The sequence below is a fragment of the Balaenoptera borealis genome (genome assembly GCF_965194805.1).
Source record: "Balaenoptera borealis genome assembly, chromosome: 18".
Lineage (NCBI taxonomy): Eukaryota > Metazoa > Chordata > Mammalia > Artiodactyla > Balaenopteridae > Balaenoptera > Balaenoptera borealis.
This window is the reverse complement of record NC_138877.1, coordinates 4,741,061-4,759,645: the sequence shown is the minus strand read 5'-3', so window position 1 is coordinate 4,759,645 and position 18,585 is coordinate 4,741,061. Positions and strand designations below refer to the sequence as shown.

The 18,585-nt window shown below is 44.0% G+C and overlaps 1 protein-coding gene across 3 annotated transcripts in view; it reads right to left on the bottom strand.

Moving 5' to 3' along the window:
- The window catches only part of LOC309615431 (phospholipid-transporting ATPase IB), a 537,980-nt gene that overhangs the window by 139,374 nt on the left and 380,021 nt on the right, over positions 1-18,585 (bottom strand). For all 3 annotated transcript variants that reach the window (XM_082365034.1, XM_082365032.1, XM_082365033.1), the window contains exons 28-30: positions 17,347-17,421; positions 10,331-10,453; positions 8,277-8,355 (exon numbers count right to left, since the gene is read on the bottom strand). In XM_082365034.1, coding sequence (XP_082221160.1) covers positions 8,277-8,355; positions 10,331-10,453; positions 17,347-17,421 — 277 coding nt within the window. The remainder of the gene's footprint in view (positions 1-8,276; positions 8,356-10,330; positions 10,454-17,346; positions 17,422-18,585) is intronic.

Genomic DNA, 18,585 nt, shown 5'->3' with positions numbered 1-18,585 from the left:
GAATCCGTGCAGCGCCTGGATTCCAAATCACAGGTAGGGCTTCCCTGGTGGCGCAGTGGTTAAGAATCCACCTGCCAATGCAGGGGACACAGGTTCGAGCCCTGGGCCGGGAAGATCCCACATGCCGCGGAGCAACGAAGCCCGTGCGCCACAACTACTGAGCCCGCGCGCCACAACTACTGAAGCCCGTGCGCCTAGAGCCCGTGCTCCGCAACAAGAGAAGACACCGCGTGAGAAGCCCGCGCACCGCGACGAAGAGTAGCCCCCGCTCGCCGCAACCAGAGGAAAGCCCACGTGCAGCAACAAAGACCCAACACAGCCAAAAATTTTAAAAACTTTATAAAAAAAAAAATCACAGGTATCTCACTCACATAGGACTCCATCGGGAGAATTAGGGGAGGTGGCACCATTCCCTCCACATCAGGACACCTGCCAAGAATCCTGGTCGCAGAGCAGATGCCAACTTCCTCCTGTTTTCCTTCTCCCACCCTTTTGCTTCTAGAACCTTCAGCAGCACTAGTTCAGAGCAGGCCTGATTCCAGAATATTAATCAGGCTCTCCATTCCCCCGTCTCACCCTTGGGGCCTCTTAAGACTCCGGAGGTTCAGAGGAGGTATGATGCCAGCCAGCTACTATCAGATGAATATTAAGAGTGAAAACGTCTTCCAAGTTTCAAACAGCTAATTTACAAATACGCTTAGAACTCATCTTGCTCAAATGTCTGTACTGTCTGTACTACAACTGAAACAATTCTTTCTGCTTCCAACACTATGTATTCACAAAGAGAAAATTTACTTTTTCCTTTCTTGGTAAAGAGTGGTATAAACTATTGGAAAGAGTTTCTAAAAGGTAGAGTTTATACAAGTGTTAGTGATTATAATTACATTCATAACCAGCACTGGGTTAAGTTCCTGGTTATATAAGCCTTTTGCTGGATTTTCTCCTCCCTCCTGACATTTCTGCTGGATAAAGTTAAGGATGTGAAACTCAGATTTCAATCTCTTTTTTCACTCTTGTTTACTAAAAATAGATTTTGAAAAGGAAGTAAAAATGATGATGGAAAGTAAACTCGATTGCCTGCCAATGTCAAACAGCCACCTCGTAGGCACAGGCTCTTTTCTTATTCCCGGGAGCGTAGTCTAATGACATTCCGCGGCCCTTCGTACCTACGTGGGGCCCCGTGACTAGTTCTTGCCAATCAGACATGAGCAGAAGTGATGGACCGCTTCCTCCCGGAGAAGGTTAAGAGCAAGCAGTCCTTCTGTTCTCTCCCATCCCCACGTGAAGGCTGAGGGTGAACTCGGGGGCCCTGCACAGACAGAGCGCCACTATACTGAGAATAACTAGGGCTTGTTTTAATCGGGTGTCGAAAGACACACAGACATGGACGTGATGATCGTGAAGGAAGGAGTTTACACTCACGGATCCCTAGAAACAGGGCGCACGGGGCGTCAGGCAGGGCCATGGGAAAGCAGCAGGGTCAATCAGGAGGCAGGAGGGGAGAGCATGGCCCAGAGCCTCTAGTGGGGTTTTCAAGGGACAAAATGGACAGAGCAGGGTAGGTACACTGTTTAAGCTCAGGACTGGATAGTGTGAGTAATTTCAACAGTCTCTGGGTTTTAGGTCGATCCCTAGTTATGGGGTACCTGGCCCGGGGGTGACTTAGGGCAGGGGATACTGGCCTGGTGTAAGAGAGTGAGGTACAGAGATGGCTGGGGGTGTGGGAGCCAGAATGGTTGGCCGTGAAGCAAAGGCATGCTTGTGGGGCAGTTGTTTGCTCTCCCTAGGAATTAGCCAACCCTGGGAGCACAGTCTCTCCAGGATCACAGGCCCAAATATCAGGGCATCACAAATGCAGAAACTAAGAAAATACAGTCAATACACCCATGTACAATGCACTTTTCCGTTTGATCGATACACGAGGCAGAAATAAGCCTTTACTAGACTAAGGCCCTGATATTTGGGGGCTGTTTGTTGTAGCAGCTATGCCCACCTTAATACACCTCGATTCAACTTCCCGAGAAAAGCTATATGGGTGAAATCTGGGAGCTCTGGCTCACGCTTCTTACAACATTACATCAAACCCAACTGTTTAAAATATATGCAGCCCAGAGTTTATTAAGAGAGACACTGAAACGTAAGAAACATTTAAGTGCATGAAAGCAACGGCCCTTCTGCCCCATAATGTGTTTCCAAACAACAGTCCTGTAGGCACATGAGGCGGACTTTACATTACTAGTTCACTGTGTTTAAGACTAATGAGAACAGAAGAAAACGTTTTGAATTTGGAAACTTGGTTTTGAATGTACTACAGTGACGGGGTTAGCAACTAGTGATTTAGATTTATACGCTAGCTATAGTTTCATCTGTATAAATCCAGAAGCTTCCAGAGTGTTCTGTCTTTCTCGTTTTTAGTGAGCAAGTTCCATTCACTTCATTTATATGCTTCAGGATTTTGTGACTGTTCATACTACCCTGTCCTCTCAGTGGGTTTCCCAGATGGCAGAAGCCACATGGAGTTACTACTCCCCTTTTCTGTCCCATTTAGCATTGAATGTTCGTCTCTGGATCTTTTTCATTTATCTTAGATCTTAAAATGGGTACACAGTATGGTCAGTGACTTTGCAATGGGAAGAAAATGTCAGCTATTGTTTCCCATACCTTACTTTAAAATGCTTTAAAATATAGTATTCTACGGGTAAGCTTTGTGACAGAACAGCAAATTCTCCTGACAGGTTGAGGACAGAGTACAATTCTCCTGACAGGTTGAGGCAGACTAGGGAAGCACTCATTAATGCAATATCGGACCCTTCCAATTCTACCTCCTAAGCAGCCCTCTAATCCATCCTGTTCTCTGACACGGTCACGACACAAGACCACACAACAGCCAACCAGCCGAATGTCAACAATCATCCCGGCCGGTGTGGTCACATTAAAATTCATCAGATACATGGTTCTCCGCTTATAACCCATCGATGACTCCCAGTAAACTCATACTACAAAAGGCTCACTTGTCCCAACAGGCTGGAAATGGTCTGATTCCTTGGTCTCCATCCTTTATCGTCCCAAGGCAGTCAGTCTCACAGCACTGCTCCCCAATCCTCCACCCATAGGTGTCTTCTTTGAGTAGGAGTCACACCCTCTCACCCCATGCTACTTCCCATAACCTGAAACCCCTCCCTCCTTACTCTTTCCCTAGCTTGTTCCTGCTCAGCCTTCAACTATGCTGTCACATCCTCTGGGGGGCAATCCTTAAAGCTGGAACCAGGTTAGTGGTCCTTGGTACGCACTCCATTTGACCTTGACTGTCCGCTCGCTACACTTTTTGTTCAGTCCTGCCTTGTCCAGTGTAAGCTCCACGAGGGCAGGGACCTTGCCTGTCATGTGCACTACCATCTACCAATACTGACCTGCACAGAGGACACACTCACTTATCTTTTTTTTTTTTCAATGAATGAGTAATTGATTTTAAGAAGTTGCAATCTCAGAGAACAATGGCAGTCATGCCCCAACTTAGCTTAACGTGAAACTGACATGATAGAAAATAACCAAGTTTACAGTAATAGGTATAGGTCATAAATAATTCAAGCTTAAATGACCCAATAATGGCACAGGCAGAGAGAAGTACCCCTACACCTCATTTTATACATGTGCACTATTATTTCAGTTTATAAAACATGCCTCGTCTTACAGTAGCACATTTACTGAAAAGTATAAAATAGCCTTCTCCAAGAATGTTCAGAGACCCTGTTGCTTAATTAGTGCCAATAATTATCCACATGGTATTTCGAAGTATCCACATGGTACTTCTTCTTCTAGAAAGAGGAGGGAATGGTTTCCAGAGTGTAGAGTGTGAGGAATCTAGAACAATTTTTTTTCGGGAATTTTTCTCTGCTGGTAAGTATATTCCCATCACCTCCCTCTTAAATTCCATCAAGAAAAATCCGAAAAGTTCCTTTTTTTAAATCAAAACGGATTTTACGGCCTTTTGCCAATAACCACATTCCACTTCAAGGAGGGTTGCTCAAATATGCAGACTGGATACACCAATGGAAAGCCCGAGTGTGGCCTGACACCAAGGTCTTGATGAATTTTGGTTCCTGCAAAGGTGATGTCTCTGGTTTTAACCTAAAATCATGTTTCAGATCAAAGGCTGGGAGCTAGAGGCCAGCCGTGGCCGTGAGCGTAAGGTTGTGATGGTTGGAAGAAATCTGATTTACGGAATTGCTGGAGTGGAAAAATGTATTTTGAAACTTGAAATGAATCATCACCAACTCCATCAGCCAAGGACTGCTTTGAAAATTCTATCCAAAACCACGCAAAAATAAGCAAAGCAAAATTCTTGGACGCTTCCTAAGGAATGAACAACAGGCTCACACTTTCTTAGAAACGTTTCTACCCAACAATGATGCTGGGAAGTGACCAGCACTGCATGTACCTAAGCCTGTCTCCATGGAGACCGGAGAGAATTTCCTGGTAAAATCCACCATCTCCGCGACACAGTCCACAGAGCATGAAACAATGGAACAAAGCTGCTCTGTAGACCTCAGCCCCTGGTCGAGCAAAGCCCCCCAGGGCTCTGAGTGTGGCACGTGTCTGATGGAAAATTTCCAGCAGGACTTGGGGCTGGAGGTGGGGGGGCCCGAAGGCACTGTTCTGTGAGATCAGGGTCCCCATACTCTGAAAGTGCCCCAGTTTGTCTCAAACTGTTGTCACGTTTCTACACTTCTTTGGGAGCAGGGTGAATGCATCCTTCTAAGGGGCAATTCAAAGTGTAACAGGAGCGCATTTATATTTAGGACAATCAGCACATAAGTAATCGAATCACCTGCCATATCCCGGCTCTTCTCAAACTTCCAAGCTTTCTTGATTTTCACCTCTGACTTCCTTCTCCCCGCCCCCGAAAAAACAAACACACAAAACCCATGCTCTTGCCAGACGTTATGTATTCCTCTACACGGCTATCTTAACTTCCTCAGAGGCAAGTCCCATGGTGTAACTCTCCTACCTTAAACCCTTCACTAAAAAAAGTCCCCATCTGGGTTTTGGTGATCTGACCGTCACCTAACACCCACAATGCTACAGCTCTCTCAACTAGGGATGCTGGAAATGTGTGCAGATGTGTTTTGATTCACAGTTGCACAAGGATAGGGAAAAGGGTGACGGTGGGCGGGTTCACTGTCCAGGGCCAGGGATGCTCAGTGTCCGGAAACGCTCACCAGAGGCTGAACAAGGTCCCGAGTCCCGCCCTCCGACCCCCACCCCACTGGGAGCCACTGCCCACGGGCTCTCCCAGCTCCCGGCCAGGAACGCTGTTCCTCCCCGCCTTTACCCCATACCTCCCGGCCCTACTGGATCACCCCCTATTCATCTTTTAAGAACTTAAGTATTGCTTCCTTGGAGAAGATGCTTCCTTGACCCGCTAGACTAGGCGGTGTCCCGGTATTACAAGCTCCCCCTGCAGCTTGTAGGACGCAGCACACTGGCCATTAAACAATTATGTGTGCCATTCCTGATGGTCAGCTCTGACCTTATGGAAGCCCCCAGAGAGCAAGACATGCTCTTATGTCCACCGCACCCTCGGCGCCTGGCACATCATAGGTCTGCAGTAACTTTGCTGAATAAGTTCTTCTCTAAACACGTTCCCTCCTCTCTAAACACATTTCCAGTCCCTGGGTCTAACCCTCCTTAAGCTCCCCTGGGTCAGCCGGAAACCTAACTAGGATTCTTGCCACCAGTTTGCCTTCTACCATTCACCTTAACAAGATACGATGGATTCATTTCCCCAAAATTGCTCTGATCACAATACTTGCCTTGATCTAAATTCTACTGACTGTTCACTGCCTCCAAAGCAAGTCCCGATTTCTTAACATCGCATTCAAAGCCCTCTGCAATCCAGCTTTCACCTGCCTTCTCCAACTTTTCCCTGCCTTCCACCCTGTAAGGGATGACCTTCTCAAGCTCTCCACATCTGTCTTGAATCGCTCCCCTTCGTTTGGCTCTTCCCTCCAACCCTCCACATCTCCCTTTGCCTGGACTTTCAGGCTAAGGCTACACATCATCTCCTCGAATGAGCCATGAATCATCCCAAATGAAAGGCATCTCTCTCTCAGCCCTCTACAATCCGAGAGCACTTTACCTGTATTCTACTTGAGAATGATTTTCTGCCTTGCGAGAGAACTACCCACTTCCCTTACCAGACTACAAACTCCTTGAAGGTGAGACCCGCATTGATTCATTTACCCACCACCTTTAGAATCTACCACAGTGTCTCAGACATAAGGATCACATGAATGAAGAGCGCTAGGGAACAATAATCATTTTGCTGTATATTAATAGTGAGAATTTAGAAATTAATCCTAAAATATTCATTCCGTTTGTTAGAGGACATCAACTAGTGACCAAGAACACCAACTGGCCTCCTGTTGTTCTTTGCCAGATACACTTAATGTTTGCTATTTATTACACCTTCAACAGTTTCACTCAAAAGGTTACTGTTTACAACACAACCAAAAGAAAACCTCTATGCTGAAGGCATATGATGAAATAATGATTCTGACAATGATGGTGATAATGATTTTAAAGATGGAAAAAAAAATCATCCTTTTGGTTGCTTGGCAAATTGCTAATCCAAGGGAAGCAGGTAAGGGTGATAGAAACCAACTTGAAATTCATCTGGTGATATCTCTTAGGTAAATTAGTGACTCTTGGGATTCTATCCCCTTTTAAACACAGACCACATTAGGAGAATGAATGGATTTACATGATGGAATCTGGGTAAACAATAATGATCCCAACATAAACTACCAACCACAATCTCAAAGCACATAATCATGACTCAGGACCAGAAAACCATCGTCTTTGCTGAAAACGGGCCACGCTAGCTCCTTCTGAAGCAGGCGAGGAAATGACCATCTTGCAAAACTTCTGTGAGTCCAAAGGCAAGCACTGTATATTTAGGGACAAAGTCAATGCCGGGATAAGAGGGTGAGGGGCCTGTCTCTTCCTAAGGACGAAAGGCTGGGCTCCGGGATGAGAGAACACCTGCCAAACCTCTTCTTGTGCTCACGAGAGACACACAAGACACACTACCTCCCATCCCCAGCCCAGCCTGATACAATGACGGCTGCTTTATCACCAAACTGTCAGAGCTTCTAAAACAAACCACAGTCAACACTCTTATATTTGTAAGCCCTTACTCACAAAACCATTTCAAAAGAAATTAAATCCACTATTAGTAAAGATGAATCACAGGAAAGCTTTATCATTCAAAGAGAATGATTCCACTAGAATGCCCCTTTGGGGGTGGGGCTGGAAGCAGAAAATTGTATTTTCTGAGTTAGAGACTTAGGGACCCTTGAAGGAACAGGGCATCTGATGAAACTGAGAGAAAAGGTCATAGAGTATAACACATTCGTTGTGCATGCATTTTCTCTGTCAATATTTGACAGGTTAAAGCACATCAGTGAGGATGAATCATGTCCATCTGAAGCACAAAAAACACACTGACAGAAACAAAGAAGCTTGGAAACTTTATATTTGTTGGTTCTCTGTACAATAAAAGGCCTTGTCTAGTCAACATTTGGAGTAATTTTCCCCAGGGGTATTATTATGATTTGAGAGGGGTAAAAGAGTAGCATTCTTGTAATACATTTTCACTTTTTGAGACTAAAAGGTATGTCTCTTTAAGAGGTCACACTTTGGATGTATTAAGAAGTATGAACGAATACACCCTCCTTCAGCTTAGGGAAGACGGAAACCAACAGGGAGAATCAGTCCTCCAGCGAGCTTTAAACGTTTGCTTGAAAAGTGTACGCCCAGGAAAGGAGAATTTCAGAAAACTGGGCATAAAATAAAACTCTCACGAGATCTGAGTTATTTGGCATAGAGGTATGTCAGGCTTGGAAAACGAAAGCCCAAGCAATTAACAGAAAATTTCAAACTTGTGGACAAGAGGCATCGATGTTTCATTATAGGACAGTGCTTTTCTTCAAGATCCTTGACTCAAATGGTTATTAAAAATAAAGTTTAGAATTCCTAGTATTTAAACTCTCCAGGCAACTGGCAAGAAAATGGGTTCTCAGAGCCAGAATGGGTGAAACCTACAAGCTATTAAGCCGAGACTAGTTCTCACTAGATGTCTCGTATGTTTTTCTTTTGAAATTTGTTCCTGTGATCTCTGGGTCTGCAGAACTGGGGGAAAAAATTGTGAGCAACTGGTACTGAGGGGCTGCAAAGCTACCTGCTGAGAGTTGGATCTCAAAGCCATTACCTACCGTGCTCCAGCGCTTTCATGGGAAACCAGAAGAGGATGAGGGAGTGGACCAAGGCGTTGATGCAGTGACCCCAGAAAACCTAAGGGAAAACAAACCAAGGGAGTCAGGAGCTGCCCACCCTCTTGACCTCTGTGTAGCTCAACAAGCCCCTCATTGTCAGGGATGCTGGTTGCGAAGCCCAGCTCCGGAAGGCAGGAAAAAACCCCAATTTCCTCACTTTTACATACAAATGACTGGGTTATCTCCAGATAATATTACTCTAGTACAAAGACCTAGAGAGATATTCACATATAAACAGGACAATATACAATCTACCCACATCCAAAAAACAAATGATGCTCCATTTCCTTTAGAACTGAAAGAAAGACTGCATTTTATAGTCATCCAGAGAAAGGGTATTGGGTCAAACTGTTAAAGAAGAGACTGAAGCCATACTTTTGAAAGCATGAAAAACATTTACAATTTAAATTCCTACACAGCATGCTCAATCTTTTGTTTTACCCCTTAAAATCCCTCCCATTCAATTTTTCAGTTTTTGGGATTTAGATGAATATCATTCACATTTAAAAATTCTCTTTAACACCTGAGAGGTCAAACAAAAGAACATGAAGTTTAGTTTCTTCTAACTTATAGTTTCATAAATGCATTTCAATCATCTTTTTAACTCTGAGACGACAGAATTACTAAAGCCAGATTGAATTTATTTAACAATCTAGAAATTGTTCTGGGAATTGTCATATATATATAGTTGGTTCTTAAGTAGTGACGGGACAACAGAAAATAATGAGAAATTATGAGACAGTGGGATTTTCCTATTTTAAATGTTCATTTTTTCCCTATCTTCTCCCTGTCCTCTGTATGCCCCCGTCCCCCCGCCCCCAGATCTTCAAAATGCTTGCAGGTCAGTCTCCAAACATCCTCAGCTCGGCTACCTTTCCAACGGGTCCTAGCCCTACCTCCCTCCTTACATGACCTTTGAATTCAAACTCTGTAAAACACCGATTTACGGAAACAATGCAGAATAAACAGGCCATATTTCCCATCGACAGAGCCATGGTGAACAAGGACCGATACAATTAGTCAGCGCCGTCTCCTTGCGCATGGAACACACTAGAACCAGCAGTGTCCCCTTGTGTGTTTTCCAGATGTGGACATGCCTGTTACACTTTCCCAAACAGGAGGCAGCCCTGGAGGAAGACAAGCACGACACCTGGCTCAAAACGAAGGCTTCAGAGATTGCTCTCTACCGAGGACTCCCGTGGCATCCTCCCTAAAGCCTAGGCTGGTGTCCACGCAGGCTAATCACACACACAACCGGCACATGGTGTCTTAAATGAGCTGGGCATCGAGCCTCTGTTCCAGCCTCCGAATCCCCTCCTGCACAAACACCGGAGACGGAAACACGGCGATGCAGGCATGTGGGCATCTTTGCCTCCCAACCCAGCTGGGTACCTACTTCCCCTTCTGGCGGGGGGCCCTCACCTCTGCCCTTCTAGCCATGGCTGGCGGGTCAGTGACACACCAGACCCCTTAGCCGCTCCTGATCGCGGGACCCCTGTAACACCTAAGCCAGGCTCATCTCAGGACTGCCTACTCCTTGTCTGTCTAGATGTTTTCTCTTTCCTGATCCTCCAGACTGAAAATAATACCCACGCCTGACTCGATTCCTGTGTTCACCTCTGGCCAATTTTCCTCACTGGCTAAAGGGACATTTTCCTGTCCCTGAGAACCAGGCACTGATGGAGGGAGGGCCGTGCCAGGCTACAGGGCTCTATGGGGTAGGGGATGATTGGATCCTACAGGTCCCGGGGTGTGCGGGCCGCTGGCCACATGATCATGGGGGCCTCACGTAGGGAAGAAGAAGGCGTCACCGAACAGGAAGGGATGGACGCTTCCTTCCCGATCTGGCAGCTTGAATTCACCGGGCTTGCGATACCTGGAGAGACCTGGGGGCCTCACCTCCCTTCGAACGCCCCCTCTGAGCAGGTACCAGCGCTGAGGGACAGGACGCAGCGCCCGTGTCTTCCGAGGGGCCCTGTGCGTGCGTGGCTCACCTTGGTGTTGAAGCCCTCGGCGTTCTGGGTGATCCTGTAGAGTTGCGGGAACCTCAGCATGCTCTCCTGGCTACATGACCTCTCGAAGATGCCCAGAGTGAAGGGGGGCAGCGCCGTGAAAATCTGCGTGGACAACAATGAGCCATCACCAGAGGCCCTTCCACTCACGCGGTTCCGGTGGTTCAGGTCTACGCGATGATGACTTAACTCTCGGTCGAGTCCGAACCTGAGGTTCAATGATTCACGACTCCCCGCACACCCTCCCGACAAACAAACGAAAGACCATTTTAAACTGTTGCCTAATCAGCATAAAATGAATACACCGAACACTAAAAACAACGTCCTAAATATCTGATTAGCCAAGAAGTCTTGTTCCAGTAACAACTGCCCTCCTTTGTAGACGAGCTGTGACTTAGAATCCTACCGTGGTGAGCTCTGTGCGGTGTGGCAGTGTTTTCCTGTGAGTGCTGAGGCCCCATTTGCAACTTTCCGTCCTGATTCTACACTCACATTTCAGGAAGCACTATGTACTTCACCCACTTATTCACTCGATGGACTTTTAAGGGGAATGCATGATGGGCCAGGTATGGTGATAATCCCCAGGGAAAGAGAGATTTAGAAACAGAAGGAGGAAGAAGGCAAGGAAGCAGGTCCCCGACTAGCTAGGAACTCCGTCTGCTGCAGAGCTGGGGACGGGGCAGCTGGCAACAGGCGCAGAACAAACATATAAAACAGAGCACTCTGCAAAATCACTCCTGCGGGAGAGGAGAGGGGGAATCAAGGAAGGATGCTTGGGCTAAAGAGCTTTTGCCCTGTAAGGTACTGGACCTGCAGGATTTGGCAGGATGGTAAGGGGTGTGGGTGGGAGGGAAGCAGAGGGAAGCATCCCCATGAAAGGAACACCCGTCACAAAGCTTTTTTTTTTTTTTAACATCTTTATTGGAGTATAATTGCTTTACAGTGGTGTGTTAATTTCTGCATTATAACAAAGTGAATCAGTTATACATATACATATGTTCCCATATCTCTTCCCTCTTGCATCTCCCTCCCTCCCACCCTCACAAAGCTTTGAGGCACAAACACGGATAGCGCGCTTGTGGGGAAGCTCTAGAACGTTCAGGATGGCGGTTGGCTAGGGACACGGTACAAGACAAGGCTGGGATGGAGACAGAATGACCTCCCAGGATGACGAGCTCTTGGGCAGAGGGTGCTTCCTTTTTTTTTTTTTTTTTTTTTTAATGAATTTATTTACTTATTTATTTATTTTTGGCTGCATTGGGTCTTCGTTGCTGTGTGCGGGCTTTCTCTAGTTGTGACGAGCGGGGGCTACTCTTCGTTGCGGTGTGTGGGCTTCTCATTGCAGTGGCTTCACTTGTTGCGGAGCACGGGCTCTAGGCATGTGGGCTTCAGTAGTTGCAGCACATGGGCTCAGTAGTTGTGCTGCACGGGCTTCGTTGCTCCACGGCATGTGGGATCTTCCCGGACCAGGGCTCGAACCCGTGTCCCCTGCATTGGCAGGCAGATTCTTAACCACTGTACCACCAGGGAAGTCCCTTGGAGGGTGCTTCCTAAGACTGTTACCTTTACCTGTCCTCTATAGCGTGTGACATAGTTGAAGAAGAGGGTTGGAACAAGCGTGTCATCCAGCCCAGGCGGTGCGGCAGACCCGAGGACCACCTTCTCCTTGGGTGTGTGCACGGGTCGCTCTCTACTCTGCATCAGCATCAAGCAAGTCTGTACCCACAAGCCCAGCAAGCTCTCAGGGCCGTGGGAACTGGATGTGTGTCTCTACGAGAGTTCTGATTGCACACCAGTTCCCAGGAGCCTGTACATCCGGCCAGAGGAGTCAGCCTTTTCCAAGTCTGTTGGGATAAAACAAGTAGAGCTGCGGTGGGGTGAGGCCCATAAAACTCACCAGCAGCTCCATCTTCACCCGGGAGAGGAGATGAAAACAGCCCTGGGATGTCAATGTTCTACAGATTTCAGGGAGAAAAAAAGATCCAGAGTGGTGGCATTCACATCTCACAATAACAAACGCTAGAGGAAAGCACCCCACAAACATCTCAAAAGCTCTGCATACTCAGTATATAAACTTGCCCTCACTGTTTGGTTAAAGAAGCTATCTGCATACTGTTTACACAGCCAGCTTTATTTTTTCTTTTCCTTTTTTCACTTGACTTCCTCCTTCCACCTACTTCAAATCCTCTCCCCCATCACATCACCAGTCTAACAACCTACCAGATTTCTCACCCAGCTTGTAGCATACCCCTTCCCCCTCTACACACACACTGCTCGGGATCATTATTTGTTTTACAGAAACAAGACATCAAACACATTTTCTTCATCTTATTTTTCTCATTAAACAATACACCATGGGAAGTCCCCGAGTACCCTGGGTTTGACCCCGAAGCAGCCTTTTTCATGCTCACATAATATTTCATAGTATGGATGGATCATAGTTTTTCAACCATCACCTATGAACAGGCATTCATGTTATTTCTAGTTCTTTGTTGCCACAAACATCATGTAATAAACACCTAGATCGTATTGTAACATCTATCCTTTATCTTTTATTTCTATGCGAAAGATTCCCAAAAGTAGGCTGTAAGGGTAAAAAAAATACATGTATTTTAAACTTTAGAGGATGCTGCTTGGCTGCTTTCAGAAAAGGTTCCCATTGTTTATCTCTCCCTTCAGAAAGGACAACAATCTTCTCCCTGCTTCCCTATCAGCAATGCTTGTTATATTCTATTTAATACTCTCCAGCTTGAAAAATTAAAGATGTTGACTCTTACTTTTAAAAAATGTACATTTCCCTGGACCACCAACTTTAGTGCTAAGTTCCCTGACTTATTTGTCCAGTTCTCTGTATCACATTGATGTGGTTATGGCAGCTTTATAGTATAGTCAGATGTTCAGATAAGTCTACCTTTCTGATTGGTCTTTTTTGAACATGCTTTGCATATTTTTTCTTAGACGCCTGTTAATTCCATTCATACCTTAATATCATTTTATGCAATTCCCTTCTCCCCCCACCCCCCAAACAATCATCCATTGGGATTCTATATGGAATCACATAAATTTATATACTAATTTTGGAAGGGTTGATACTAAGTTTTTTATGATACTAAGTCTTCCCATACAAGGAAATAGTATGACTTTCCATTTGGTTAAATCTTGTTGCATATACTTAGGTAAGATTTTGGGTGTTTTTCATGTAGGTACTATAAAAATTATTCCTATGCAATGTATAATTCTAATTGCTATTTTGAAAGGAATTATTATTCTCCTTGCATTTCTAAGTATTCATTGTTAGAATTAAAAAAAAAAAAAAAAAAGCTAGTGATTGCCAGGACAGAAAAAAACTATGGGTTTTTATTATGAATCTGGCCACCTTATCAAATTTTCTTATCATTCTAGTATTTCTTTACTGGTATGTTTTGGGTTTTTTAGATGTACAGTCATATATGAACATATTTAACATGGCCATTTTTGGTGCACATATTTGTATAAGCACAGAAATATTTTACTTTTTCCTAGTATTTGTAATAGTTATTTAATTTTCTTGGCAGTTGCTGAAAATTCCAAAACAATGCTGAATTATATAGTGATGGCAGGAATCCCTGACTGATTTCTTATTTAAAATGAAATCATTTTAGAATTTTACCATTTATGGCAATACGCTACTGGTTTTTTAATAAATAGTCTGCATTATAGTTAATTGACTTATTTCTTTCCTATATTATTTAGAGTCCTTATTTTGGAACCAGCAGCTGAATTGACTCGAAGACTTTTGCACCATCTACTGATGGGATCACATTTTTCTTCTTTTTTTGGCTGATACAGTGATACTTAGAAACATTTAAAAATTTTGAGCCTCCTATATTCCTGAAATAAATCCTTCTTTGTCAAATATTTTATTCTTTTGATACATTGTTGAACTCTATTTGCTGATATCTTATTTACAATTTTTATATTTATGTTTATAAGTAAGGCTGGTTCAGTTTTCTTCAAATTCTGCTGGCTTGATAAAATTAAGGAGGATATATTTTCTGAAACAGTGTTAAAGAGTTATCTCTTCACTAAAAAATGGATAAAATGTAGCTGAAATCCATTTGATCATGGTAGCTTTTGTTACTGGTAGCCTCTGTAGTCTCATTCTACTCATAACCTAAAATGATGTAGAAATTTGACTATGGATATAATGAGCATCTAATAGGATGGCACTGATTCATGACCTTGGGAGATGGAGGAGTTTCAATGCTATGTAATCTGCTCTGAGAATTAGACTGAGAAACAATGACTTTCTAGTTTAGCTGGCTTGGGGAATCAAACATGAAGCGTTAAGTACCGAAAAGGAAAAAAGCAATACTGCTTGAAGAAAATGGCAAGGGATATAACTGATTCACTTTGTTATAAAGCAGAAACTAACACACCATTGTAAAGCAATTATACTCTAATAAAGATGTAAAAAAAAAAAAAAAAAGAAAGAAAATGGCAAGGGAGACTCCAGCCCAGAAGAGGGGTCAGTGGCAATGTCTCAGATGTCACAAACTGCCTCTTGCACTGGGTCTCTGTGGAGAGACCTGGAGTGGAAGCAAATGCTAAATAGAAGAGTAATCACAAAATTGGAATATGGGGTAGTACGGATTAGACAGTAGTATTGTATCCATGTTAAATTTTATGATTTTGATCATTATACTGTGGTTATGTAAGAGAATGGTCCAGCTATGCACTAAAGGATGAACAGCAGGGGCATGATGTCTTAACTGACTCCCAACTGGCTCAGAAATATACGTGTTGGAGTGTATGTGCACGCGAGCCTACGTACGCACATGTGTGCGTGTCTTGAGAGAGACGCAAATGGTACGCAAAAGGCCAATAATTGATGAGTCTGGGTATATCGTTCTTTGTACTCTTTTTTGCAACTCTTCTCTAAGTTTCTATTTATTTCAAACAAAAGTTACCAAGACAATTGCTATGGGGGCAGACTTCCAAGTCCTCAAAAGCTTTGGCCCTTCCACTGATGGACTGTGGAGGCCAATGACCCTCTGACCCCACTGGATTTGACTGTCCCAACTCTGCCACCACTCCCTGGTGACCGTCTCCCACACTGGTACCGTGCCCCCGTGGTCACAGAGCCATTTCACCTGGGAATTCACTTCTCTGCTGCGATATTCTCTCTCATCTGGAGGACACAAAGGGTATAAAACATATCCCCAACCCTAGGGATCAGAGGTCATCGTGGGTCTTAAACTTTAATGTGGGTAGCCACTGCTAGAGAGTTTTATTTAAATTTTTGTTTTGCTTCTCAGTACCTCTGAGAAACTCTTTGTTAAGTCAGGATGGTGCTCAGGAATCTGCACCTTCAAAGAAATCCTGGTGCTTCTCATGCAAGTGGTCTGGGGACCATATTTTGACCAACATCATCTTACAGCCTATCGGCATCTGATGTGTAACAGCCACTCAGTATGAGTTTGTTGGATGAATCTGAACTGCCCAAGACTGCAGACTGCTAAGGAAAGAACCTAGCACTCTTGCCTGAGCATGAAAAGGGGGCTAAAATCCATTCATTGTGTAACCAGTGACATGTATTTCGGTCCTTAGCGCTAAACATAGCCTCCTAGGTCTCAGCCTTCTAATTACAAGTACGTATGTGGGCCTGGGTTGGCCTTTTCCAACACTAAATCACTATGGAGCAGTCAGTATATTTCCCCCTAAACGGTCACATAATTTTAACCTACTCAAAACACTTTTAAGTCCTGCAAAGTTAACCATCTGTCCAAGGGGAGGCCCTGGAGCCCCTTTCCATGTGGTAGGGGGTCAGAGTAGCTTTTCAAGCATAGGTGATAAACGGCCATCAATTCAGCCCTGCTCTCATCACCTGTCAGTTTTGTCTTTTGGGGCATAATTATTAGCAACAAATGTACTAGTGTACTTTGTAGTGAGTAACACAGTTACCATCTTATGAATGCTGTCTAAACCCAAGATCTGAACTTGGTTCGGCAGCATCTTAGTCTACACGTGACCCTCTTAACCTGTTGAGCTATAAAGGGCTGAAGCAACGTGTTGTATGCAGCATTTTATACATACCACCTAGCAGAGCAGCTACTAAAAAAGGGTGTGTCGGGGGCGGAGTCTGAGTAGATGGACGATTTGAATATCCAGCCACGAATGTATATACAAGTTGTAAATATTTACAGCACCACGATTTATTTTATTGTATGGCTGGTAACTTCCATCTATGCCTACCTATGATGGCTGCTTCAGAGTATAAACTCCCCCAGGGCAGAGAATGTCAGAGTTAGGGTCCAAAACAGTGGTGAAAGTGCAACTCAAGAAATGTGGTATACTCGGGTCTCTACAGCACCAAGCTACACCCCCTTGCCAGTAAAACAAAAGACTAAGTAGCTACATAGTCATTTTAGTCTATAGTTTATATTTATTTCTAGCTTTTGAATTCATTACAGTCAAGTAATGAAAACAGAACTCTAAAATCACGAAAAATACCAAATAAGCTGATTACCATTCGCCATGGGAGCTGGAAGTCAGAATTCATTATTTTAGCACTAACTGTGGGAGAAAACATTCTTCCACAAGGACAGATATGCTTTTAAGAAGGACAAAAAGGTCACCAGGTTACATACTGTATATTCGCATATGTTTAAGAATTCAGAAATAAAATTATGGAGTGGAATGTGTTTAGACGTAGTTCAGAAATTTTTTTCTTGAGCTAAAAACATGGAAATGTTGCCCAGGCATTTAGTCAGGAGGTAACAAGGGTCTATTTTCAAGATATATGGGTTAATAATTTCATGGGGTTATTCAAGAATGATCTGCTATGATTGAAACCATGTGTGGAGAGTTTGGGCTTCTGCAGGATGTGTTGCAGCAACAAGGCCCTAAAGATGTATTTGTGCTGCCCGCCATGGATGCAGATGAGGGACTTAGATACACTTCCCAGACACAAACAGCGCAGCTCTGCATGCCATCAGAGAGAGATGGAGAAGGCTTACCACGTTGTACAAGCCGATGCACCAACGTTCAAATAAAATCTGCCCAGAAAATCCATTAACAAAGGCGAACCAAAGCTGAAAGAGAAAAAAGTTCATGAAGTTTTATATCAATATTGACCTAAATGTTTCCATTCACTGAAGGAGTAGTGGGGATTGTGGACCACCAGCTGGACACAGCTGCCGAGAGATAAAGAGCCAGAGGACCGCAGCCGTTGCTCTTTCATAAAATACAGATTCCCAATATCACAAATACCAATATTTTAAGGAAAATTTACACTTAAGGCGTACATCGATTTTAAGAGGTAGCATGTACATATTTACAGAAAAGCAATTTATGTTTAATTTACATCTAATATGTTTTGTGTCAACCCTTTCTCAATACTGGAAGGGTCTCAACTTCATGTTCTTTTTCCTATAAAGTTGACTCGATAAATATGATTTATCTTTGTAGGACTTTCAAATAGATAAAAATAAATAAAAAAACACAGAAACTCCTCTGTTGGTCATGTGTGTTCTTAGCTCATAAAATACTGACCCTCCTTGATCAAATGTCTACCACCTCAGCAAAGGGCAACACACAATAATAGGAAAGAAACATGCTCAAATCATCTTTTGGAGTAACATGGGATGTATAAATAAACTAAGTACAGATTATATCTTCAAGTAGACCATAATTCTGATTAGGCAAGACTGACATAAAAACAAGTGCAGAGCAAAGTGCCAGGGACATGAACGACAAAAGAAAAATTATTGGGGCTTCCCTGGTGGTGCAATGGTTAAGAATCTGCTGCCAATGCAGGGGACACGGGTTCGAGCCCTGGTCCGGGAAGATCCCACATGCCGCGGAGCAACTAAGCCCGTGTGCCACAACTACTGAGCCCGTGTACCACAGCTATTGAAGCCCGCGCGCCTAGAGCCTGTGTTCCGCAACAAGAGAAGCCAACGCAATGAGAAGCCCACGCACCGCAACTAGAGAAAGCCCGCGTGCAGCAACAAAGTCCCAACACAGCCAAAAATAAATAAATAAAATAAATAAATTTATAAAAGAAGAAAGAAAAAAAATTATCTTAGAGAAGGAACCATTACCAGGTATAATTAGGAGAAGATATGGAGGTGGTGAGAGTGAAGCAGAAGATGGGCGAGCCATAAGGAGGCTGGATGGAAACCTGATTTAGAAAAAAGCAAATACAGAAATACGGGATACAAAACGCCGCTGTTTAAAATTCAGCTGAATTTATG